General features: G+C 48.3%; 1 protein-coding gene across 4 annotated transcripts in view; it reads left to right on the plus strand.

The window, feature by feature from the left end:
- The window catches only part of CLSTN1 (calsyntenin 1), a 97225-nt gene that overhangs the window by 70633 nt on the left and 3544 nt on the right, over positions 1–23048 (plus strand). For 2 of the 4 annotated variants that reach the window (XM_024253332.3, XM_002811527.6), the window contains 13 exons: positions 437–632; positions 4044–4252; positions 6069–6218; positions 6336–6521; positions 11338–11586; positions 11976–12097; positions 14721–14883; positions 18045–18101; positions 19554–19711; positions 19977–20125; positions 20417–20643; positions 21451–21621; positions 22047–22192. In XM_024253332.3, the coding sequence (XP_024109100.2) occupies positions 437–632; positions 4044–4252; positions 6069–6218; positions 6336–6521; positions 11338–11586; positions 11976–12097; positions 14721–14883; positions 18045–18101; positions 19554–19711; positions 19977–20125; positions 20417–20643; positions 21451–21621; positions 22047–22192 (2183 nt within the window). The remainder of the gene's footprint in view (positions 1–436; positions 633–4043; positions 4253–6068; positions 6219–6335; positions 6522–11337; positions 11587–11975; positions 12098–14720; positions 14884–18044; positions 18102–19553; positions 19712–19976; positions 20126–20416; positions 20644–21450; positions 21622–22046; positions 22193–23048) is intronic. The other 2 variants (XM_054556702.2, XM_063715221.1) reach the window with 1 other exon arrangement.

The raw sequence follows: 23048 nt of genomic DNA on the forward strand, positions 1-23048 counted from the left end.
TCAACACATAACTGCGTTTTAGCTTCTCTCTGGTCCAAATCAAACTGGCTGCCAGCCCTCCCAGGAGCTGGGGCAGCGCTGGTGTTCTCAGGCCTGGCTGTGTGCTAATGAGACTCCTTTTACCCTCGAGCTATCTAAGTGCTCCTGTGGAATGCCTGTCTATATTTTCTTCTCTCTCTCTTTTGTATTCCTGCATGAATGGATGCAAAGTAAACAAGTTGCTTGGAAAGCCAGAATCTGCTTCATCTTACTAAAGCCCCAGAACTTCCCCATGTTTAAAGCACAGTGCCCCTGCTTTGTCCACGGACCCTCCAAACCCCTGGCTGCCGAATTATTGTCATTTATTTTCTTTGGGGGTGGAGAGTGGGGGGAGGAGGGCAAGGTGCAGAAGATCTATGTGGCAGGAATTCTAACCTGTTCTGCTTTGACTCCCTAGGTGAGATTTGTGGATTTAAAATTCACGGGCAGAATGTCCCCTTTGATGCAGTGGTAGTGGATAAATCCACTGGTGAGGGAGTCATTCGCTCCAAAGAGAAACTGGACTGTGAGCTGCAGAAAGACTATTCATTCACCATCCAGGCCTATGATTGTGGGAAGGGACCTGATGGCACCAACGTGAAAAAGTCTCATAAGTAAGTAAGCTGGACAAAGAGCGAACATAACCCGCCGAGTAAACGTGTGTGCGCAGAACGAAAATAGTAGTGACTATTGCCTGCTCCCCAAGACTGTGTTTTTGAAATAGGCAAAAGATAGTTCTCAAGTGTCTACAATTAGATTGTAAACTCTTGGAGGGCAGGAATCATGTCTACCCTTGTGTACAGCTCCTAGCAAGAGCCTCGCTCACATTAGTCATATTAGGTTTTTTGGGGTTGTTTTTGTTTGTTTTTTGAGATGGAGTTTTGCTGTTGTTGCCCAGGCTGGAGTGCAATGGCATGATCTTGGCTCGCCACAACCTCCGCCTCCTGGGTTCAAGCGATTCTCCTGCCTCAACCTCCCTCATAGCTGGGATTACAGGCATGCGCCACCACGCTCAGCTAATTTTGTATTTTTAGTAGAGATGGGGTTTCTCCATGTTGGTCAGGCTGGTCTCAAACTCCCGACCTCAGGTGATCCGCCTGCCTGGGCCTCCTAAAGTGCTGGGATTATAGGCGTGAGCTGTGCCTGGCCTTTTTGTGTTTTGTTTTTGAGATGGAGTTTCACTGTTTCACCCAGGCTGGAGTGTAGTGGCATGATCTCGGCTCATTGCAACCTCCGCCTTCCGGTTTCAAGCGATTTTCCTGCCTCAGCCTCCCAAGTAGCTGGGATTACAGGTGCCTGCCACCACGCCTGGCTAATTTTTGTGTTTTTAGTAGAGACAGGTTTCACCACGTTGGCCAGGCTGGTCTCAAACTCCTGACCTCATCATTCACCTGCCTCGGCCTCTCAAAGTGCTGGGATTACAGGCATGAGCCACTGTACGTGGCCTGGGTTTTTAATAAATGAATGAGTGAATAATTTTATCACACCAGATACTCTATTAAAGAAATAAAGGCCCTACATTAAAAATTGAAAAAGTCTGCTTCTCCCTTAGGAAGGTTATTTTGTTGTCATGTTTATCGTTTGCTGTAATTCCTAAGGGCATAAACTTAATCATTATTGGCCAGGCACAGTGGCTCACACCTATAATCCCAGCACTTTGGGAGGCTGAGGTGGGAAGATTGCTTGAGCCTAGGAGTTTGAGAGCAGCCTAGACAATGTAGGAGATGCCATCTCTACAAAACATAAACAGTTAGCCAGGTATGGTGGCGCATGCCTGTGGTCTCAGCTACTTGGGAGGCTAAGGTGGGAGGATTGCTTGAGCCCAAGAGGTTGAGGCTGCAGTGAGCCATGGTTGTGCCACTGTACTCCAGCCTGAGTGTCAGAGTGAGACCCTGTCCCTAAAAAACAACAACAAAAATTGGCCAGGCACGGTGGCTCACGCCTGTAATCCCAGCACTTTGGGAGGCCGAGGCAGGCAGATCACCTGAGGTGATTTTCACCTGAGGTCAGGAGTTCATGACCAGCCTGCCAACATGGAGAAACCCTGTCTCTACTAAAAATACAAAATTAACCAGGCGTGGTGGCGCGTGCCTGTAGTCCCTGCTTCTCGGGAGGCTGAGGCAGGAGAATCACTGGAACCTGGGAGGTGGAGGTTGCAGTGAGCCAGGACCACACCATTGCACTCCAGCCTGGGCAAAAAGAATGAAACTCTGTCTCAAAAAAAAAAAATAAAAAAAATTAGTCACTGCTGGTGGAAGTAGGCTGACTCGCTGCCACAATCCTTAGTGTGTTGCTGCACCTCCTGCCAGTTAGGAACTGCAGGTGTAACAGAGAGGGCTTTGGACAAGACAACATAGAACAGGGGTCGTCATACCTCAGGACGTGGGCCAGTACTGGTCCGTGGACTCTTAGGAACCTGGCCACACAGCAGGAGGTCAATAGCATGTGAGCGAGTGAGCATTACTGCCTGAGCTCCACCTCCTGTCAGATCAGCACGAACCCTGTTGTGAACTGTGCCTGCCAGGGATCTAGGTTGTGCGCTCCTTATGAGAATCGACTGCCTGATGATCTGAGGTGGGGCATTTTCATCCCAAAACCATCCTCCCACCCCCATCTGTAGAGAAATTGCCTTCCATGAAATCAGTCCTTGGTGCCAAAAAGTTTGGGGACTGCTGGTGTTCTCAAGTCCAGTGTCTTCTACAATTAGATTGTAAGCTCTAGTCTTTTCTAGAGGTCTAGTCTTTTCTCCACCACTTGCTAGCCCTTTGGCATTGTGCAAATTTAATTTTGTTGAGTCTGTTTCTTTTTCTTTTGTTTTATTTATTTATTTATTTTTTGAGGCAGAGTCTCACTCCATCACCCAGGCTGGAGTGCAGTGGCACAATCTCGGCTCACTGCAACCTCCACCTCCAGGGTTCAAGCAATTCTTGTGCCTCAGCCTCCCAAGCAGCTGGGATTACAGGCACGCGCCACCACACCTGGCTAATTTTTGTATTTTTGGTAGAGACGGGGTTTCACCATGTTGGCCAGGATGGTCTTGAACTCAGACCTCTGGTGACCCTCCCGCCTCAGCCTCCCAAAGTGCTGGGATAGGTGTGAGCCACCACACCCGGCCTTGAGTCTCAGTTTCTACTTAGCACATCTACTAAAGAAGGGTATGTGGGTGAGATGGTGTCTCATAACCCATTGTGAGGGTCAGACCGATGGCACTGGGATGAGGAGGCTCATGGTGAGCAGAGGGTGCAGTGCCCCAGTGAGTCACTTCTCTTTTTCCACAGTGTAATGTTATTGTTTCCCTTGAAAAGGTCAGATTTTGACCAAAGTCCTTGTCTGATTCAGAAGCATGCCCTGACCATTAGCCCTTGAAACCTACAGTTTTCTTTATTTGTAGCCAGGTCTGATGACACCCTAATTTTCTTGGTAACTGAGTTGGGTTATTGGCAGGTGGCAACGGCCTGCCTCTCCTGAGCTGTTCCATTTGTTGAATCAGGACCAGGTGATGCCGTGGTCTCTAGCCTATTCCCTAGAAGTAGGACAGAATTCGTTTGACTCTCAGAATCAAACCATTTCATGCTTTCTCTGTTTCATACCCCTTCTTCCCTTGGCTCTATTTTTTTTCTGGATTTTGTGACAAAATATGTTTCAACTTTATAATTGGAGAGCAAACAGACGTCTGGTATTGTTTATCTCCCTTCTGCCTGTCTTGTCCCATATTGTCAAAAAAAAAAAAAAAACCCAAGTCTTTTATTTTAGATGATTGCTTTTTTGCTTTATTCTTAGGATGTGGAAGAATCGACCCAAATCCCTCTTTTAACTTTCTGTTATCTGCACACTGAATGAAAAGCAGTGAATAGCTTGGTTTAATTTTTGACTTCATCATATGAATTTCATGAAACAAGGTATCAGAAACAGGAAATTTTAAAGTAGGGCAGAATTGGGTAAACACACATACACACTCTCTGTCTGTCTCTCTCTCTCACACCGAAAACAAGCAGAAAAATATTTTTCTCCCTCCCTTCGTCCAGAGCAACTGTCCATATTCAGGTGAACGACGTGAACGAGTACGCGCCCGTGTTCAAGGAGAAGTCCTACAAAGCCACGGCCATCGAGGGGAAGCAGTACGACAGCATTTTGAGGGTGGAGGCCGTGGATGCCGACTGCTCCCCTCAGTTCAGCCAGATTTGCAGCTACGAAATCATCACTCCAGACGTGCCCTTTACGGTCGACAAAGATGGTAAGAATAGAGGAGCCGGCTTTTCAGCTAGGCAGACAGTCCCTGCTAACCCCACTGACTTTACACTCCAGCTTCTGTGCTTTGTCAGAACTTCACGGAACTCACAAGTTGGGAGCCCTAACCTGGTGTGTGTTTGCTTTTAATTGTAAAAACATTTAAGTTTCTACTTTGTCCCCTAACAGCTTCTTCTCTGGAACCTGTAAGTCCTGTGTTCTCTTGTGGGGCTCACCTCTTTTTTGCTTTCCCACCAAAATCAAATAAAAATCCTCCCACCTGACGTGGCTGTATTTTTTTAATCTTCTTGACTTTCAGTCCACATGCATCTGAAGGAGACTGACCTTTACGTTTAGTTTGTCTTATTTTCTGTTCATTAAGTTTTTTGTTTTTGTTTTTGTGGTTTTTTTTGAGACAGTTTCTCACTCTGTTCCCCAGGCTGGACTACAGTGGTGCAATCTCAGCTCACTGCAACATCTGCCTCCCGGGTTCAAGCGATTCTCCTACCTCAGCCTCTCGAGTAGCTGGGATTACAGGTGCCCACCACCACGTCCAGCTATTTTTTTTTTTTTTTTTTTTTTTTTTTTTTTTTTTGTATTTTTAGTAGAGACGGGGTTTCACCATGTTGGCCAGACTGGTCTTGAACTCCTGACCTCAGGTGATCCGCCCACCTTGGCCTCCCAAAGTGCTGGGATTACATGTGTGACAGGTGTGACATGTGTGACAGGTGTGACAGGCGTGACAGGTGTGACAGGCGTGACAGGTGTGACATGTGTGACAGGTGTGACATGTGTGACAGGTGTGACAGGTGTGACATGTGTGACAGGTGTGACAGGTGTGACATGCGTGACATGCGTGACATGCGTGAGCCGCCGCGCCCGGCCATGTTCTCCATTAAGTTAGAATCTCCTGTGACATCTTTTTTTTTTTTTTCTCGAGAGAAGGTCTTGCTCTGTCGCCCAGGCTGGAATGTAGTGGTGCAGTCACTGCTCACTGTAACCTCGAACTCCTGGGCTCAAGGGATCCTCCCGCCACAGCCTTGCTAGTAGCTGGGACTGCAGTCCCAGCTACTTGGGAGGCTGAGGTGGGAGAATCGCTTGAACCCAGGAGGCAGAGGTTGCAGTGAGCCGAGATTAGGCCACTGCACTCCAGCCTGGGCAAGAGAACGAGACCCTGTTCCAAAAAGAAAAAAAAGATAATACAGTGTTTCCATTGTTAATTAATGCACAGTCTAGAATCTTTGATGGAATTGTGGACATTGCAAACACTTTCCAGAGATGTGTACTCACGTTCAAAAAGCAGGCTTCTGTTCTAAGCAGGTGGGGGTAGGAAATCTCTCTTTCTTTTAATATAGTAAATGTTTGATCAGCGATCTTGTATTTAATATTAATTTGTATTTAATATTTGTATTACAATTATTAAATTGTAATATTAAATTTAAATTAAAATATTAAATACAATTAATACAAATTGTATTAATTGTATTTAATATTAATTTGAGGTACTTGAATTATTACTTTTTAATTCTCTGAATGTGTGTAAACAGTTAAATCTTAATGTAAAGCCCAATGTAACACTGTGAGAGTAAGTGGAGACTGAGCTGTGTAGCTCCGTCTCTTCTGTTGAAACTCTTCAGGGTGGATTTAGTGTGTGTTAGGGCTCAGGGAGGACAGGTTGAGGGTTAAGCATCCCAAGCATATGTTTATTTCTGGCTGAGTATTTACAGGGCTTAAAGCCTATGCATTTTGTCTTTCCGCCTAGGACAACAAAAGTAAAACCAGCGTGGGTTTTGGCTCTCACTGTTGTTTTTGCTCTCTGTAAGGTTATATAAAAAACACAGAGAAATTAAACTATGGGAAAGAACATCAGTATAAGCTGACCGTCACCGCCTATGACTGTGGGAAGAAGAGAGCCGCAGAAGATGTTTTGGTGAAGATCAGCATTAAGCCCACCTGCACCCCCGGGTGGCAAGGTGAGCCTCATTCTCTCCCCTGCGCTCACATCTGCTCTTAAAACTGATATATGTGGCAGCAACCTAAAGTGTGTGTTTTCCTTCTCTCCTCCCCTGCTGACTTGTGGACCAACACAGGATGGAACAACAGGATTGAGTATGAGCCGGGCACAGGAGCGTTGGCCGTCTTTCCAAATATCCACTTGGAGACATGTGACGAGCCAGTCGCCTCAGTACAGGCCACAGTGGAGCTAGAAACCAGCCACATAGGGAAAGGCTGCGACCGAGACACCTACTCGGAGACGTCCCTCCACCGGCTCTGTGGTAAGGAGATCAGGCGTTCCTGCATCCGGCTGGCTTTGGTGAAGGTGGGAGGGACCTTTACAACTGGAAATACTTGTGTGTGTGTTGTGTTCATAATTATAAACTGTGATAGAGAATCTGCATTTCTGAAGTGAACTTTGCTGCCTTGCTGGCTAGTTTTCATACTGGATGGGCTTCGGGGGTGGGGCAGGAGGTGGACATCAACTCCTAAACGTCTATTCAACATACTGTGTATATGTGCGTTTTAAGAACCACTGGTGGCCAGATGTGGTGGCTTATACCTGTAATTCAGCACTTTAGGAGGCCGAGGTGGGAAGATCACTTGAGCCCAGGAGTTTGAGACCAGCCTGGGCAACACAGCGATACTCCATCTCTACAAAAAATTGAAAAATTAACTGGGGATGGTGGCATGGAGCTGCAGTTCCAGTTACTTGGGAGGCTGAGGCGGGAGGATCACCTGAGCCCGGGAGGTTGAGGCTGCAGTGAGCCGTGATGGCACCATTGCACTCCACCCGGGGCAATAGAATGAGACCCTGTTTTAAAAAAAGAACCACTGATTTGAAGGAAGTATTTCTCCAACATACACTGAGAATCATCCAAAAAGGGCTTCTATAGGAGTACATGGAGTGAGTTTTATATGAAATGAGGTGTTTACTTACGAATTGAAGAAAAAGGCCAGGGCATGGGGGCTCATGCCTGTAATCTTGGCACTTTGGGAGGCTGAGGTGGATAGATTGCTTGAGCTCAGGAGTTCGAGACCAGCCTGGGCAATATGGCGAAACCCTGTCTCTACAAAAAATACAAAAACTAGCCGGGCATGGCGGTGCACGCCTGTAGTCCCAACTACTTGGGGGGCTGAGGGAGGAGGATCGCTTGAGCCCAGGAGGTGGACGTTGCAGTGAGCCAAGATCACGCCTCTGCATTCCAGCCTAGATGACAGAGTGAGAACCTGTCTCAAAAAGAACTGAAGGAAAAATATAGGTAATACAATAGCTTTTGACAAACATGAAGTAGAAAATCAGAACTAAAGATAGCCACATCTAACTTAGAATCTCAATAGACTTTCTATATCACAATGTTGTGTGGAGAAATTGAGAGACAGGATTACTGGGAAACCCACCAGAAGGCTAGGTCTTTCTTTACTGTCAGCTGCGGATATTTTTCTGGTTTATCTAAATGAAGAAGAGGTGAGGTATGGATGGCTCTCATGAAGATGCTGAGGGAAGAACATTTAGTTGGCTGGTGATAAAATCCCACTAAATGAAGCAGCGTCTTCATAAATTGGAAGGGTCTTGTTTCAAAAAGCTTTTGTGAAACAGCTTTTCAGGGAGCATTTTCTTAAACTGATTAGTCTTTTTCACTAGCCTGATAACAACCATGAGATTTAGGTTACTGGTTTTTTTTAGACAGAGTCTCGCTCTGTCACCCAGGCTGGAGTGCAGTGGCGCCATCTCAGCTCACTGCAAACTCTGCCTCCTGGGTTCACGCCATTCTCCTGCCTCAGCCTCCCGAGTAGCTGGGACTACAGGCACCTGCCACCATGCCCGGCTAATTTTTTGTATTTTTAGTAGAAATGGGGTTTCACTGTGTTAGCCAGGATGGTCTCGATCTCCTGACCTCGTGATCCGCCCACCTCGGCCTCCCAAAGTGCTGATTACAGGTGTGAGCCACCGTGCCCGGCCACTGGTTTATAATCGAAAATTATCCAGATCACTTGAGGTCAGGGGTCTAAGACCAGCCTGATCAACATGATGAAACCCCCGCTCTACCAAAAATACAAAAATTAGCCATGCGTGGTGCGAGGTGCCTAAAATCCCAGCTACTTGCGAGGCTGAGGCAGGAGAATCGCTTGAACCCAGGAGGTTGCAGTGAGCCAAGAGTGTGCCACTACTCTCCAGCCTAGGTGACAAAGCTAGACTTCGTCTTAGAAAAAAAAATAATAAATAAGAAGAAAATTATCATGTGGTAAATAAACCAAAGGAGAAAACTAGACATTACGCTACCATAGCCCGATGATGAGCATACAGGGGTGTTTGGCAACTCTGGATCCAAATATTCATAATTGTCACTTAAATATATTTAAGTCAGGAGGTCTGGCACCTTTTCTGTTTTAAACCATGCATGTAAGTATAATATATAAAATTTATTCTGTCTTTCATTTCATGGTATAAGTGAATTTTTTTTTTCAGCAGAATAAAGTTAGGAAGAATAGAAATAATTTGAATGCTTACTATGCACCAGGTACTTTTTTTTTTTCTTTTTTTTGAGACAGTCTCCCTCTGTCGCCCAGGCTTGAGTGCAGTGGCGCAATCTCACTCACTGCAATGTCTGCCTCCTGGGTTCAAGCGATTCTCCTGCCTCGGCCTCCCAAGTAGCTGGGATTACAGGCATGTGCTATGATGCCTGGCTACTTTTTGTATGTTTAGTAGAGATGGGATTTCACCATGTTGGCCAGGCTGGTCTCCAACTCCTGACCTCAAGTGATCCATCCACCTCGGCCTCCCAAAGTGCTGGGATTATATGCATGAGCCACTACACCTGGCCTTACTCCAGGTACTTCTATGTGTGTTTTAGCTTAATGTTCCCAACAAGTCTACGAAGTAGGTGGGTATTGACCTTGTTACAGAGGAATTAAACAATTGAGACTAAAGCAGGTTAAGTAGCTTGCCCAAGCCCACATATTCAGGAGCTGAGGTTCTAGTGTGTGTATGTGGTTTTTTTTTTTTTTTTTTTTTTTTTTTTTTTGAGACAGAGTCTCGCTGTCGCCCAGGCTGGAATGCAATGGTGCTATCTTGGCTCACTGCGGCCTCCACTTCCTGTATTCAAGTGATTCTCCCACTTCAGCCTCCCAAGTAGCTGAGATTACAGGCATCTGCCATCATGCCTGGCTAATTTTTGTATTTTTGTAGAGACAGAGTTTCACCATATTGGCCAGGCTGGTTGGAACTCTTGACCTCAGTTGATCTGCCCGCCTCAGCCTCTCAAAGTTCTGGGATTACAGGCACAAGCCACCACACCTAGCCTCAGGAGCCAAGATTTGGACCAAGGTCTTCTGTTACTCAAAAGGCCAGGCTGGTCCAGCCAAGGCCTGCTGCTCCGAGTAATAGCTTAGTCAAGAAGGAGCTTGCAAAATCTTTTCCTGTGGACAAAAAAAAAATTTTTTTTTAATTTGAACGTGGCAGTACATAAGAATGGTTGGAAAACAATTTGTGTGTTTTTTGACTTAGTAATTTCATTTCTAGGAATTTATTTTAAGGGAATAATCATGGAGACACACAAAGCTGTGCATGCAGGCGAGGTTTATAATAGGAAAAGGTTAGGGACAGCCTCTGTGCCCACCTGGGAGGCTGGTCAGTGGGTGATGCTGTATCTGTACAATGAAATGCTATTCAGGCCGGGCGCAGTGGCTCACACCTATAATCCCAGCACTTTGGGAGTCTGAGGCGGGTGGATCACTTGAGCCCAGTATTTGGAGACCAGCCTGGACAACATGGCAAAACCCCGTCTCTACAAAAACACAAAAATTAGCCGGGCATGGTGGCACACACCTGTGGTCCCAGCTACTTGGGAGACTGAGGTGGGAGGATTGCTTGAGCTCGGGAGGTTGAGGCTGTGGTAAACCAACACTGCACCACTGCACTGCAGCCTGGGCAACAGAGGAGACCCTGTCTCAAAAAAAAAAAAGAAAAGAGAAAGAAATGCTATTCAGATAGTTTAAACTACATGATAGATTACTAGGAATATACATGTATCATGCACATACATAGCAGGACTCCACTTTTATTTTATTTGTTTATGTATTTTTGAGACAGGGTCGCACTCACCCAGGCTGGAGTATAGTGGCACAATCACAGCTCACTGCAGCCTCAACCTCCTGGGCTCAAGTGATCCTCCCACTTCAGCCTCCCAAGTAGCTGGGACTACAGGGATGCACCACCATACCTGGCTAAGTTTTGTGTGTTTTGTATTGATGGGGTTTCGCCATGTTGTCCAGGCTGGTCTCCAACTCCTGGGCTCAAGCAATCTGTGTGCCTTGGCCTCCCAAAGTGCTGGGATTACAGGTGTGAGCCACCACGCCTGGCCAGGACTCCATTTATCTAAGAAAACACGTCATTTTTGTGTATATTTACCAAAGGAGGACTGGGTGTTTATACTAAAATGGTATAATTTGAATCAGATTACAAGAAATGCTTCCTTTCCCTTCCTTTTTTTTTTTTTTTTTTTTTTTTGAGATGGAGTCTCACTCTGTTGCCCAGGCTGGAGTGCAGGGGCGCGATCTCGGCTCACTGCAAGCTCCGCCTCCCGGGTTCATGCCTGGCCCTTTCCCTTCCTTAAACAAATCCATGATTGTTATTTTTATTTTTGTAATTGAAAACCCTGATTTTTGAAGAGAAGTAAACTGAAAGGGCCAAGCATGGTGGCTCACGCCTGTAATCCCAGCACTTTCGGAGGACGAGGCAGGCGGATCACGAGGTCAGGAGTTCGAGACCAGCCTGGCTAACATGGTGAAACTCCAGCTCTACTGAAAATGCAAAAATCAGCCAGTTTTAGTGGGGCGCACCTGTAATCCCAGCTACTCGGGAGGCTGAGGCAGGAGAACAGCTTGAACCTGGGAGGTGGAGGTTGCAATGAACCGAGATCGTGCCACTGTACTCCAGCCTGGGGACAAAGCAAGACTCTGTCTGGAAAGAAAAAAAAAAAAAGTAAACTGGAGCCAGCAGATTGCCTAAGTGTAAGACAAGCACGTGCCTGGGGGCTTGAGGTGCGCGGGACCTCTGGCTCCTCACGTGAGTTTCACCAAGCACTGTGGCTTCAGGTGCGGCCGCGGGCACTGCCGAGCTGCTGCCATCCCCGAGTGGCTCCCTCAACTGGACCGTGGGCCTCCCCACCGACAATGGCCACGACAGCGACCAGGTGTTTGAGTTCAACGGCACCCAGGCAGTGAGGATCCCGGATGGCGTTGTGTCGGTCAGCCCCAAAGAGCCGTTCACCATCTCGGTGTGGATGAGACATGGGCCATTCGGCAGGAAGAAGGAGACAATTCTTTGCAGTTCTGATAAAACAGGTAGGGTAATAGCTCTGCAAGCAATGCCAGGCCCCAGTGTCCAGTGGGGTTGGTGCCAGCGGCAGGCTCCCTCTCCTTTCCCAGGGCCGCCTGCCAGCCTGGTGCTCGTAGGCCATGTGCCGTGCTGTGTGCCTGGGGCACTTGGTCCTCAAGAGCCACGGCCTGGGCATTTGGATATTTGCTGTTGTTACTCAGTGGGGTCCACGGTGATCACAGGCTCCGCCTCTCAGGAAAGCCCAAGTGTATTTATTTCTAAGCCCTGCCTTGGCTCAGCTGAAGAGGTCATTTATGCAGATGAAACTGTGTCTTCAAAATCCATTCAAGAAGCAGCTTTTATTTCTCCTTTGGGTCTTTAGTTGGCAGTTTACCCATAGAAACTGCCTTTGCAGATATGAATCGGCACCACTACTCCCTCTACGTCCACGGGTGCCGGCTGATCTTCCTCCTCCGTCAGGATCCTTCTGAGGAGAAGAAATACAGACCTGCAGAGTTCCACTGGAAGTTGAATCAGGTGAGTGAATTGAAAACGCACTAATAGGGCCGGGCAAGGTGCTCACACCTATAATCCCAGCACTTTGGGAAGCTGGGGCACGAGGATTGCTTGAGCCCAGGGGTTCGAGACCAGCCTGGGCAACATTACTAAGATCCTGTCTCTACAAAAAAAAAAAAAAAAAAAACCCACGAAAATTAGCTGGGCATGGTGGCACACGCCTGTAGTCCCGGCTACTTGGGCAGCTGAGGTGGGAGGATTGATGGAGCCCAGGAGGTCAAGGCTGTGATGAGCTGCGATTGTGCCACTTCACTCCAGCTTGGATGACAGAGTGAGAACCCGTCTCAAAAGAAAAAGAAAAACACTATGATCTTCTAAGAGAGAGTAAGCAGGTACTGCAACCTTGCACATGACTGGCTGCGTATAGTCAGTGTATATTTATAATTTTATGAGTAGCTGGGACTATAGACACATGCCACCACACCCAGCTAATTTTTGTATTTTTAGTAGAGATGAGGTTTCACCATATTAGCCAGGCTAGTCTTGAACTCCTGACCTCAACTGATGCGCCCACCTCAGCCTCCCAAAGTGCTGGGATTACAGGCCTGAACCACTGTGCCCGGCCGCAAAGCTAATTTTCTAGCAGTTGCTGTGACAAAAAGCAAATATCCTGTGAAAAACCCTATGTGTTACAGGAAACGAGAAAGCACTGTAAAATGAGAAACCTCATTAAAATCAGAATAGATCATTTTTTCTTTTGATGTAGAGTTGGGATGAGAAGGAAACCTTTGGCCATGTCATTATTTTATTTGTCTCATGGAGTTAGTGGGCAAAAGCTGACATAACATTATATGTGCCTGCAGTTGCTAAAATATAATATTGTCTAAAAATAATCATAGGATAGATAAAAGAGAATAAATGAGAAAGGAAAAAGTATATGATAGTGGAAAGATGAAGTGGGTGTCCAGTTGGTAGCATTCATCTTTTTTTGTTTTCCGAGACCAAGTCTCGCTTTGTTGCCCAGGCTGGAGTGCAGTGGAGATCTCAGCTCACTGCAACCTCCACCTCCCGGGTTCAAGCGATCCTTCTGCCTCAGCCTCCTGAGTAGCTGGGATTACAGGCGCTCGCCACCACGCCTGGCTAATTTTTGTATTTTTAGTAGAGATGGGGTTTCACCATTTTGGTCAGGCTGGGTAGCATTCATCTCTTATTGGTGTGTTTTTTTATTTACGTGAGTATTTCTCAGAAACTTACCATTAATTATTTTCAAAAAACTAAAGAAAGGCTTAGTCCTGGAAAAATATTTTGCAACATAGGTAGACATTTTAGCTACAGTTCTGTTATAGTAGCCATAGTCTGCATTTATATATTTAGTTTCTTCTAAGTATATACTGTTCAAAAACTGTATTATGGAAAATATCAGATTTATATAAAAGCAGACAGATTAAAGAATAGCCCTGTGTGCCCTTATGCCTTCAACAATTGCCAACTCTTGGTCAGTCTTGTTTCATTGTTACCCCTATTCACTGCTGATAACTTTTATTACCCCCTCAAACGTTACTTAATAATTTTCAAGAAATCCCCAATAGAGCGTTTCATTCTTGTAGATGCCCACCTGTATGTCATGACGTATCTCATAGACAAGCGTAATCACAGCACTCTTTCACGTTAAAAAAAAACTAACAGTAAAATTTCTAATAAGATCAAATAGCCAGTCAATGTTCAGATTTCAAGTAGCCTCGTAAATGTTTTTGTTTTTATAATTTGTTTGAGTTACGACCCAGATAAGGGCTCCCCTCTTTGCAGCTGGCTGATGTGTGTTCACATGCTCATTCATCATGGGATGGGAACACAGTTTGATATGGGGTGCCCTTGGAGCTGATGTTCGTACTTATTGAGATCATCAACTTTGAGTTGGAAAAGAAAATACATGTACTGTGGCGTGCCTTATTCTGAGATTAAAGGCACTTTTTTGGGGGCAGTGGGGAGGAGATAGAATCTTGCTCTGTCACCCAGGCTGGAGTGCAGTGGCACAATCTCGGCTCACTGCAACCTTCGCCTCCCGGGTTCAAGCAATTCTTGTGCCTCAGCCTCCCGAGTAGCTGGGACTACAGGCGTGCACCACCACACCCGGCTAATTTTTGTATTTTCAGTAGAGACGGGGTTTCGATATGTTGGCCAGGCTGGTCTCAAACTCCTAACCTCAAGTGATCTCCTCGCCTTGGCCTCCCAAAGTGCTGGGATTACAAGTGTGAACCACTGCGCCCAGCCTAAAGGCACTTTTTATTTTTATTCAGAAAAGGAATGGCCAGTGGTAAACTAACTCAACCCTTTCGAGGGTGGGTATCCAGCTTGCCCTTACAGGAACTTCCTGGTGCCACACTGTTGGCAGAGCAGAACTGGGCAGCTCCCTACTTGGGCTGTGTCCTCTGGTTAGTGAGCAATGCAGGCCACGTAGTTTAGAAATGCCCTAGGGATGCTTGGCTTCTTTTGGTGAGATGTATTTGCAGATATTTTGTGGTTAGATTTTTTTCATCCTTTTCCTTCTAGGAAGACCCTTGTGTTGGGTGACTTGGTTTCCATGGGCATTGATGAGAAGGAAAGTGGACATCTCACACCTCCCCACTTCCTTTTGCCTCTGTAGGTCTGTGATGAGGAATGGCACCACTACGTCCTCAATGTGGAATTCCCAAGTGTGACTCTCTATGTGGATGGCACGTCCCACGAGCCCTTCTCTGTGACTGAGGATTTCCCGCTCCATCCATCCAAGATAGAAACTCAGCTTGTGGTGGGGGCTTGCTGGCAAGGTACCTGTCATTACCCCCGCCCTCGACTCGAGAATTAAGTTGTACCTCTTTACTAGGTTGGTGGCAGCAGGCTGTGATCAGTGTCCTACAGCCTTACCCTCGTGTCCTGGATCATCTTTTCCTTCCATTTCCCGTGTACAGCCTTTTTGGGGACACTGCTGTTACCCCACTCTAGCTAGCGTAGCTCTGTGGGTGCTCCATAAAGGTGATAGGACTGACCACACCGTCACCTTTCCCGGAAACCCAAGAGGGAGCGTTCCACAGAGGGAGCGTGTAGTGGGGGGGATCTGTTTTATAAATTAATCCGTTTATTGAAAGGTTCACAAGGACAAAGAGGCAACAGCAAGAGTCAGGCACAGAAATAAAGGACACAAGAGTAGAAGTGTGCCTTGGACCTGGAGAACTCTTCCAGAGTGTTTATCACTTGGTGACCTGGTAGGAGGGCTGCGAGGGCTCTGTTCACCCTCAGCAAGGGCCACGTGTGGGGAGGATTCCATGGACATCTCTGCTGAGAGGGGATACGATAACCACCAGAGCACCAGTGCTTCTTACCTGTACTTACCAAGTGGCATGCTGTGTGCCAACTCCTTTATACACATCGTCTCACCTAAACCTTAAAATCCCTTTTTTATAGCTGAAGAAACTCAGGCCCAGAGAAGCAGCAAGCCAGGTGTCACCCAGCTGATTAATCAGGAGCCAGGGTTTTGAATTTTTTTACTTTGAAAAGCCTGTGGGCCAGGCGCGGTGTCTCACGCCTATAATCCCAGCACTTTGGGAGGCTGAGGCGGGCAGATCACTTGAGGTCAGGAGTTCGAGACCAGCCTGGCCAACATGGTGAAACCCCATCTCTACTAAATATACAAAAATTAGCCAGGCATGTTGGCAGGTGCCTGTGATCCCAGCTACTTGAGAGGCTCAGGCAGGAGAATCGGTTGAACCCAGGAGGCAGAGGCTGCATGAGCCAAGAATGCCCTATTGCACTCCAGCCTGAGCAACAGAGTGAGACCCTATCTCAAAAGAAAAAAACCTGTGTATTCTGGGCCCACACTCAGACCCACCAGATCAAAGTTTTTATTATTATTACTATTTTAATTTTTTATAAAAATGGGGTCTCACTGTGTTGCCCAGGCTGATCTCAAACTCCTGAGCTCAAGAGATCCTCCCACCTCAGCCTCCTAAAGTACTGGGATTACAGGCATGAGCCACTGCGCCTGGCTCAGACCTGGGGTTTTAAGCCCTTTTTTGTGCCATGGAGCCCTTGGGTGGTCTGGCAAGGCCGATGGATCCCTTCTTATTAATCTACAAAATAAATGCATAGGATTTCAAGGGTAATCAGTTAAACTGAAATACAGTTATTAACATCCTGAAATACTACATTTGTGAAACAGTAACACCAGTGGTACTTTATGTTAACAAATGAAGAACCAGCATTAGCAGCAGGTCCAACAGTGGTGTAAGTTCCAAGTCGTGAGGGCTGTGTGAGGATCCCTGTGGCATCTGCAACAGCTGTGGCCTGGTGTGCAAATATCAGTGCGTTCTATTGGTGACAAAATTGCAGTCATTGCTAACACTGCTGTGGTGTGTAGCCTACATTTATAGCCAAAGGAAATGCTGAATTTCAGAAGTTAGTGGAAATAAGCGTGTAATTTTTCCCATCCAAGTTCATGGAACCCTCAGGTTACCCCAGAGGTTCATGATTCCCACTTTGACCCCTGCACTGGACTCTGCTGTGTCATTTCAAGGTGTCATCATCATTAATTACTTTTTGTTAGTTTTTTCTCCCTAAAGTTAGAAATTTATGAAAGATGACCGGGCGCAGTGGCTCACGCCTGTAATCCCAGCGCTCTGGGAGGCAGTGACAGGCAGATCACTCAAGGTCAGGAGGAGTTCGAGACCAGCCTGGCCAACATGGTGAAACCCTGTCTCTACTAAAAATACAAAAGTTAGCCAGGTGTGGTGGTGTGCGCCTGTAATCCTGGTTACTTGGGAGGCAGGAGAATCACTTGAACCCAGGAGGCTGAGGTTGCAGTGAGCCAAGATCACACCACTGCCCTCCAGCCTGGGCAACAGAGTGAGACTCCATCTCAAAACAGACAAACAAAAAAACCCCACAGTTAACAGGAGAGAGGATCTCCTTTTCTTTTTTGTGGTTGATTCTGCCACTTTTGCTACACATTGGCAGTGGAGAGCTTGGCTGTGGGCAGCAGCTTCATTCCCTTCTACCAGCGTGTTGTGGGGGAGTCTTGGTGTGTGTGGAGGTAGCACAGGCCCGTAGCTCACGTGGGCTTCACCTGGATACACCTCTAGCCTTGCCCCTTGATGCGGCCCTGCACAGCTGCAGGGCTTGAGGAGCAGCCTTTCCCTCAACATGACCTGGAGAGTGTTGGTTCTGTGCTTAGCCGCTGTGTGTGCGCCTTTCCGGTAGGTCATATTACTCAGGACACTGGATCCAGGAGCTAGAGGAGCTGAAAGTGGTTAGGGTCCCCAGGTCCACCATAGGCTATGCTTCCCTAGGTGGGTTCCTTAGCCTCTGCATCTCCCTCTCATTCAGAAAAAGTGATTGAAAATGTCTTCTTTCCTCTGTTGCCCAAAGGTTAACGGCTAGACAGATGTAAGCTTGTTTGGAGCTTCCAAAATATACAGACTTCCACATGTTTACTGTGTACCAGGCTTTGGACATGTGTGTGCTATGCCGTTTTGTCTGCACAGTGTCTTCCCTATTAGGAGAAGAGGTCCTAACTTGGTGTGAGGAGGTCCGGAACTTGGTGTTATTTATATCAGGTGCAGCGTTGCAGCCCAGGCTCAGCCTCTGTGGCGTGTCCTACTTCATAGCACGGATTGGGGAGGGGAACAAATTCCATGTGTGTGCTTTCATTCATCTTATTTTGAATCTAACGTATGTTTTGGCAAGGAGGATGTGGGAAGGTGGAATAAAAGAAGAAAACAAAAGAAGCCTGGGGTTGGGGGTGGTAAATGTCACTTCTGGGAAAAAGTAATTAAGTACAAGCTTACATCCAGATGGGTACATGCCAGAGCGGGATCACAAGGGAATTTTCTCTTCGTGTTTTATACTTGGTTGCTTCAAGCCTGGTTTTCAAGGTCCGGTTGAAGACCCTAACCTCTCAGTCCTTCTCTATTGTCTTTGTCTTGCTTTTCCACAGAGTTTTCAGGAGTTGAAAATGACAATGAAACTGAGCCTGTGACTGTGGCCTCTGCAGGTTGCTGGATTTTTTCCCTACATTCACTATTGTGTTTCATTTAAAGACGAGACTGATTCATTCCACGTGTCGCATGAAACGCCCCAGTTGCATTTTGGTCCCGGACACCATCTGAGCCGCTTCCCTGCATTGCGCTTCCCCATTGCTTCATGGAGTTCCCTTACTCTGCCCATTCTGACCCCAGCTGGCATGAGGACAAATGACATCTCAGGCAGTGCACGCATGGGACATCCCCCCATCCAGTTTGACCCTGACCCCACTGCAGGAGGCTCCCTGCTTTTTCAGTCTTACAGGCAGGGTTTGGGAGGCCACCTCATGACTGTCATGTGGATCAACCACGAGACAGGAAAAGCCTTGTTTCTAGATATTCTGTCCTGATTGACAGTAAATTTTAAATAGACGTTTCTTTTTTTTTGTTTTGAGACGGAGTCTCGCTCTGTTGTCTGGGCTGGAGTGCGGTGGCGCGATCTTGGCTCACTGCAACCTCCGCCTCCTGGGTGCAAGCAATTCTCCTGCCTCAGCCTCCCGAGTAGCTGGGACTACAGGCATACACCACCATGCCCAGCTAGTATTTGTATTTTTAGTAGAGATGGGGTTTTGCCATGTTCGCCAGGCTGGTCTCAAACTCTGACCTCAGGTGATCCACCTGCCTCGGCCTCCCGAAGTGCTGGGATTACAGGCATGAGCCACCATGCCCGGCAAATAGCCGTTTCTTAGAAACCTCAATTCCTAGTGATGATTTACAGTGCCTGATTTCCGTACCAGAATGAGACACACTGCTGAAAATTTGTCCCTTTTCCTCTTCAGTTTAAGAACAAGGTTTAGTGTAACCTGTTTCTGGCTCTTTGTTGTCATCTGTCAAGGGCCATTTTCTGGGTTTTAGTTTTCGTTGTAACATCTGCACTTGTCAGCAATCCTCAGGAGGAGGCAGGAAGGATGGGACTCAACACCATAGCATCCTCGAAATAGGCCGTTCCATGCAGGGAGTATTTTAAGCCTCCCTTTTATCCTCCCTGCCTCGCTTGTGTGGGTTCATTCCCCAGGGCGTGCCAGATAGAGAAAACAGCCATGTGGAACGCAGCCAGCTGAGAAGGCAGTGGCTGGAGAGGCTGGTGGCGTAGGAAGTGTCACCATGCACCCTGGTGATGAGAACAGGGTAGGCCACCTTACCAGGGAGTGGCCAGAGGTGTGGGGACCCTCAGGGGACCTCTTGGCTTCAGGTGAGACACCCCCCAACTCTCCCTTTCTCCAGGCCATGTGCATGATCATAAACGGTTTAATTTCTTCATTGCGCTTCCATGTAGATTGCAAGGCTAACAGGGCTTGGTATGAACTAACCCGCATGTCCATCCACCGAGCTGCCAGCACCGGTAACACCGCGTTGAGTGAGAAGTGAGTTGGGCGACGCTGGGCTGCACACCTGACTTCCACCTTTTCTCCCCTGACCCAAAGGTGGCGACCTGCACATGACCCAGTTTTTCCGAGGCAATCTGGCTGGCTTAACTCTCCGTTCTGGGAAACTCGCGGATAAGAAGGTGATCGACTGTCTGTATACCTGCAAGGAGGGGCTGGACCTGCAGGTCCCCGAAGACAGTGGCAGAGGCGTGCAGGTAACACCGAGCGCTGGACTGCACAGCACTCATGGGCCCCTTAGACTACAGCCCCGGAGGCTGGTGGGATGAGGGAGTCAGCTGTGATTGATATGTTTACTGTTGGGTAAAAGAGTTGTGTTCGCTGGACTTAAACGAGCTTTTCTTTTTCAAGTCAGCAATTCAAATCGACCCCAGGCCAATCCCCTTTGTGGAGGCATCTGTGGTTTCAGCTCCTGCAGTTACTGGCTTATTCCTCTCCTCTCTGTGCCTGGTGTGATTTCAGATCCAAGCACACCCCAGCCAGTTGGTATTGACCTTGGAGGGAGAAGACCTCGGGGAATTGGATAAGGCCATGCAGCACGTCTCGTACCTGAACTCCAGGCAGTTCCCCACGCCCGGAATTCGCAGGCTCAGAATCACCAGCACAATCAAGTACGTCCTGATTTTTAACAGTAGGCCTGTTTTGCCCAATGACACTTGTATATTTAGGTTTTTAAGACAGCCTAACCCCTTCTGTAAGGAAAGGTGAGCCATCGTGTGTTACCAGAAAGTGTGGGGGAGGGATCTGAGTGATATTTATGCATCATGTTTGCAAGTGTGTTCCTGGAGTGGCCCTGGCAGGTGTTAGTGGGGGCCTCTGTATCCCACCTCCATGTGCCTTTGCACAGGTGGGCTCCAAGATCGGCTCCCAAAGCCCTGACCTTCCCCATTTCTTGCTGGCAGGTGTTTTAACGAGGCCACCTGCATTTCGGTCCCCCCAGTAGATGGCTCCGTGATGGTTTTACAGCCCGAAGAGCCCAAGATCAGCCTGAGCGGCGTCCACCATTTTGCCCGAGCGGCTTCTGAATTTGAAAGCTCAGAAGGGGTGTTCCTTTTCCCTGAGCTTCGCATCATCAGCACCATCACGAGAGAAGTGGAGCCTGAAGGGGACGGGGCTGAGGACCCCACAGGTAATGTGCTCTGTGGGGCACGGGCTCCCTCGCCTCGGCCGGAAACCCTGTTGTCCCCGTGTACTTGGCGGGGCTCTTTGTCTCTGTGGGATTTGGGGAGGTTTTAACGTTTTGTTGGTGTTCTCTTGGGTGGGCTTCTGCAATCTGACCCGTTAGCTGGAGCTCATGGTGATCTCTGGAGTCCCATCTGGACGGGTCTTGCATCTTTTGCTGGTTGCTGTCAGGCTTTGAGATGTGGCTTGAGGTTGAGGGGTTGAGGGCACTTGCGGGAGACACTGCTTGCGCCTGCCAGTGTGGCTAGCCCATGGGGGCACAATGTCCCCACAGTTCTTGCTCAGGACACATGAAACTCCCCCCCCTTTTTTTTTTTTTTTTTGAGATGGAATCTCACTCTGTCGCCCAGGCTGGAGTGCAATGGTGCCATCTTGGCTCACTGCAACCTCCACCTCCTGGGTTCAAGCGATTCTCCTGCCTCAGCCTCCCGAGTAGCTGGGATTACAGGGACCCGCCACAACGCCCGGTTAATTTTTGTATTTTTAGTAGAGACGGGCTTTCACCCTGTTGGCCAGGCTGATCTCAAACTCCTGACCTCAGGTGATCCACCCGTCTTGGTCTCCCAAAGTGCTGGGATTACAGCGTGAGCCACCGTGCCTGGCCGTTTCTTGCAAGCAGCTCTCGCTTGCTTCTGTCGTTGGTCCTTACAAGAGCCGTGTAGGTTTGGGGTGAGCCAGCAGGGCATCCCGTGTGCCCCGCCTCTCTGGGCCCCGCTGCCCCTACTTAATATTTCTGGTTGGGCCTCTTTTGCAGTTCAAGAATCACTGGTGTCCGAGGAGATCGTGCACGACCTGGATACCTGTGAGGTCACGGTGGAGGGAGAGGAGCTGAACCACGAGCAGGAGAGCCTAGAGGTGGACATGGCCCGCCTGCAGCAGAAGGGCATCAAAGTGAGCAGCTCTGAGCTGGGCATGACCTTCACAGGTAAGGGGAGCGCTGCAGCCACGCAGGTGGCCCAGGCTGCAAGAGGGGACTTTGAGAGCTCTTGGCCGGCTGCTGCCTGCCATCTGAGAATGTTGAGTTATCTTAGAGGGAGATGGGGAAGGAGCACGTTCTCTGGGATCATTGTTGGCTGCATGCATACTCCTATCTCCTAGACAGGAATCAGATGTGTAGCCACTACTCTCTAAAGGGGGAGGGTTGAGGTGTAGGATGACACGTCCCCCGCAGAGGGAAGAAAGCCCCTGTGCACATTGCATTTATTCCCATGGCTAGAAAGCCAACTTGTGTGACCCCTTGGCCTAGCTAACCCGGGTGTCTAATTGAGCCTACCTGTGCTGACGGCTGCAGCCCTGCCCATGCTCCTGCCCTAAGCCACCCGGCAATCTTCCCCCTTTCAACCCCTGCAGGTGTGGACACCATGGCCAGCTACGAGGAGGTTTTGCACCTGCTGCGCTATCGGAACTGGCACGCCAGGTCCTTGCTTGACCGGAAGTTTAAGCTCATCTGCTCAGAGCTGAATGGCCGCTACATCAGCAACGAATTTAAGGTGGAGGTGAGTACAGGGCTCCCGCAGAGCAGGGCCAATAGCAGCAGTGAGTGAGTGCCCTGATTCGCAGCCCTAATGTTCACAAACGCCAACCCTCAGAGCATTCACGGTGGCCGCTCTACAGGCTCATTCTAGGGGGTCGCCTTTCCAGCCTGGGGCCTGCTGCAGGTTACACTTGGGCTTGTTGGAGTGACAAGTTGTGTTTGGGGTGGGCTGGGGTGGGGGATGCCCCCCTTTCCCTGGCTGCCTCAGCCTAAGTTGGAGCCTAAGGAACTTTGGAGGGAGATGACACAGAGCAAGTGGCAGTTAATGCCTCTGGGGCTTCTTGAGATTTCCCATGAGAGAAACAGGAGGATGCGGTTTTATTTATTTATTTATTTTTGGAGACGAGGTCTCACTGTGTTGCCCAGGCTGGTCTTGTTCCCCCGGATTCAAGCAGTCCACCTGCCTTGGCCTCCCAAAGTGCTAGGATTATAGGCGTGAACCACTGTGCCCAGCCAAGGACACTGCTTTAGAAAGAGCAGCATCCAGGGAACCAAAAGTTCTCTGCATCTGTGCCAGGTCACTGGCCCTCCTGTGAAAGAAGTCGAGTCCTCGGCCCAGGTTGAGAGGGGCTCATGCAGGGACCCGCATGGGCAGGACCAGTGCTGCCAAGGCCGGCAATGGTGACTCACAGGCCACACTGGCTGGAGGGTAGCTCGTCCTGCTCTGAGGTCGTCTACAGACCTATCCAGCAGCTGCTTCATCGCTCAGGCCCTCTGTGGCCTGGAGAAAATTGACCCAAAGTTCCTCTTAGCAATGGAATATCTCACCGTGAACTCAAGAGCAGAATGCTAAATTCGGTGCCTGTTTTGTTTGAGTC

Source organism: Pongo abelii, chromosome 1 (assembly GCF_028885655.2).
Source record: "Pongo abelii isolate AG06213 chromosome 1, NHGRI_mPonAbe1-v2.0_pri, whole genome shotgun sequence".
Lineage (NCBI taxonomy): Eukaryota > Metazoa > Chordata > Mammalia > Primates > Hominidae > Pongo > Pongo abelii.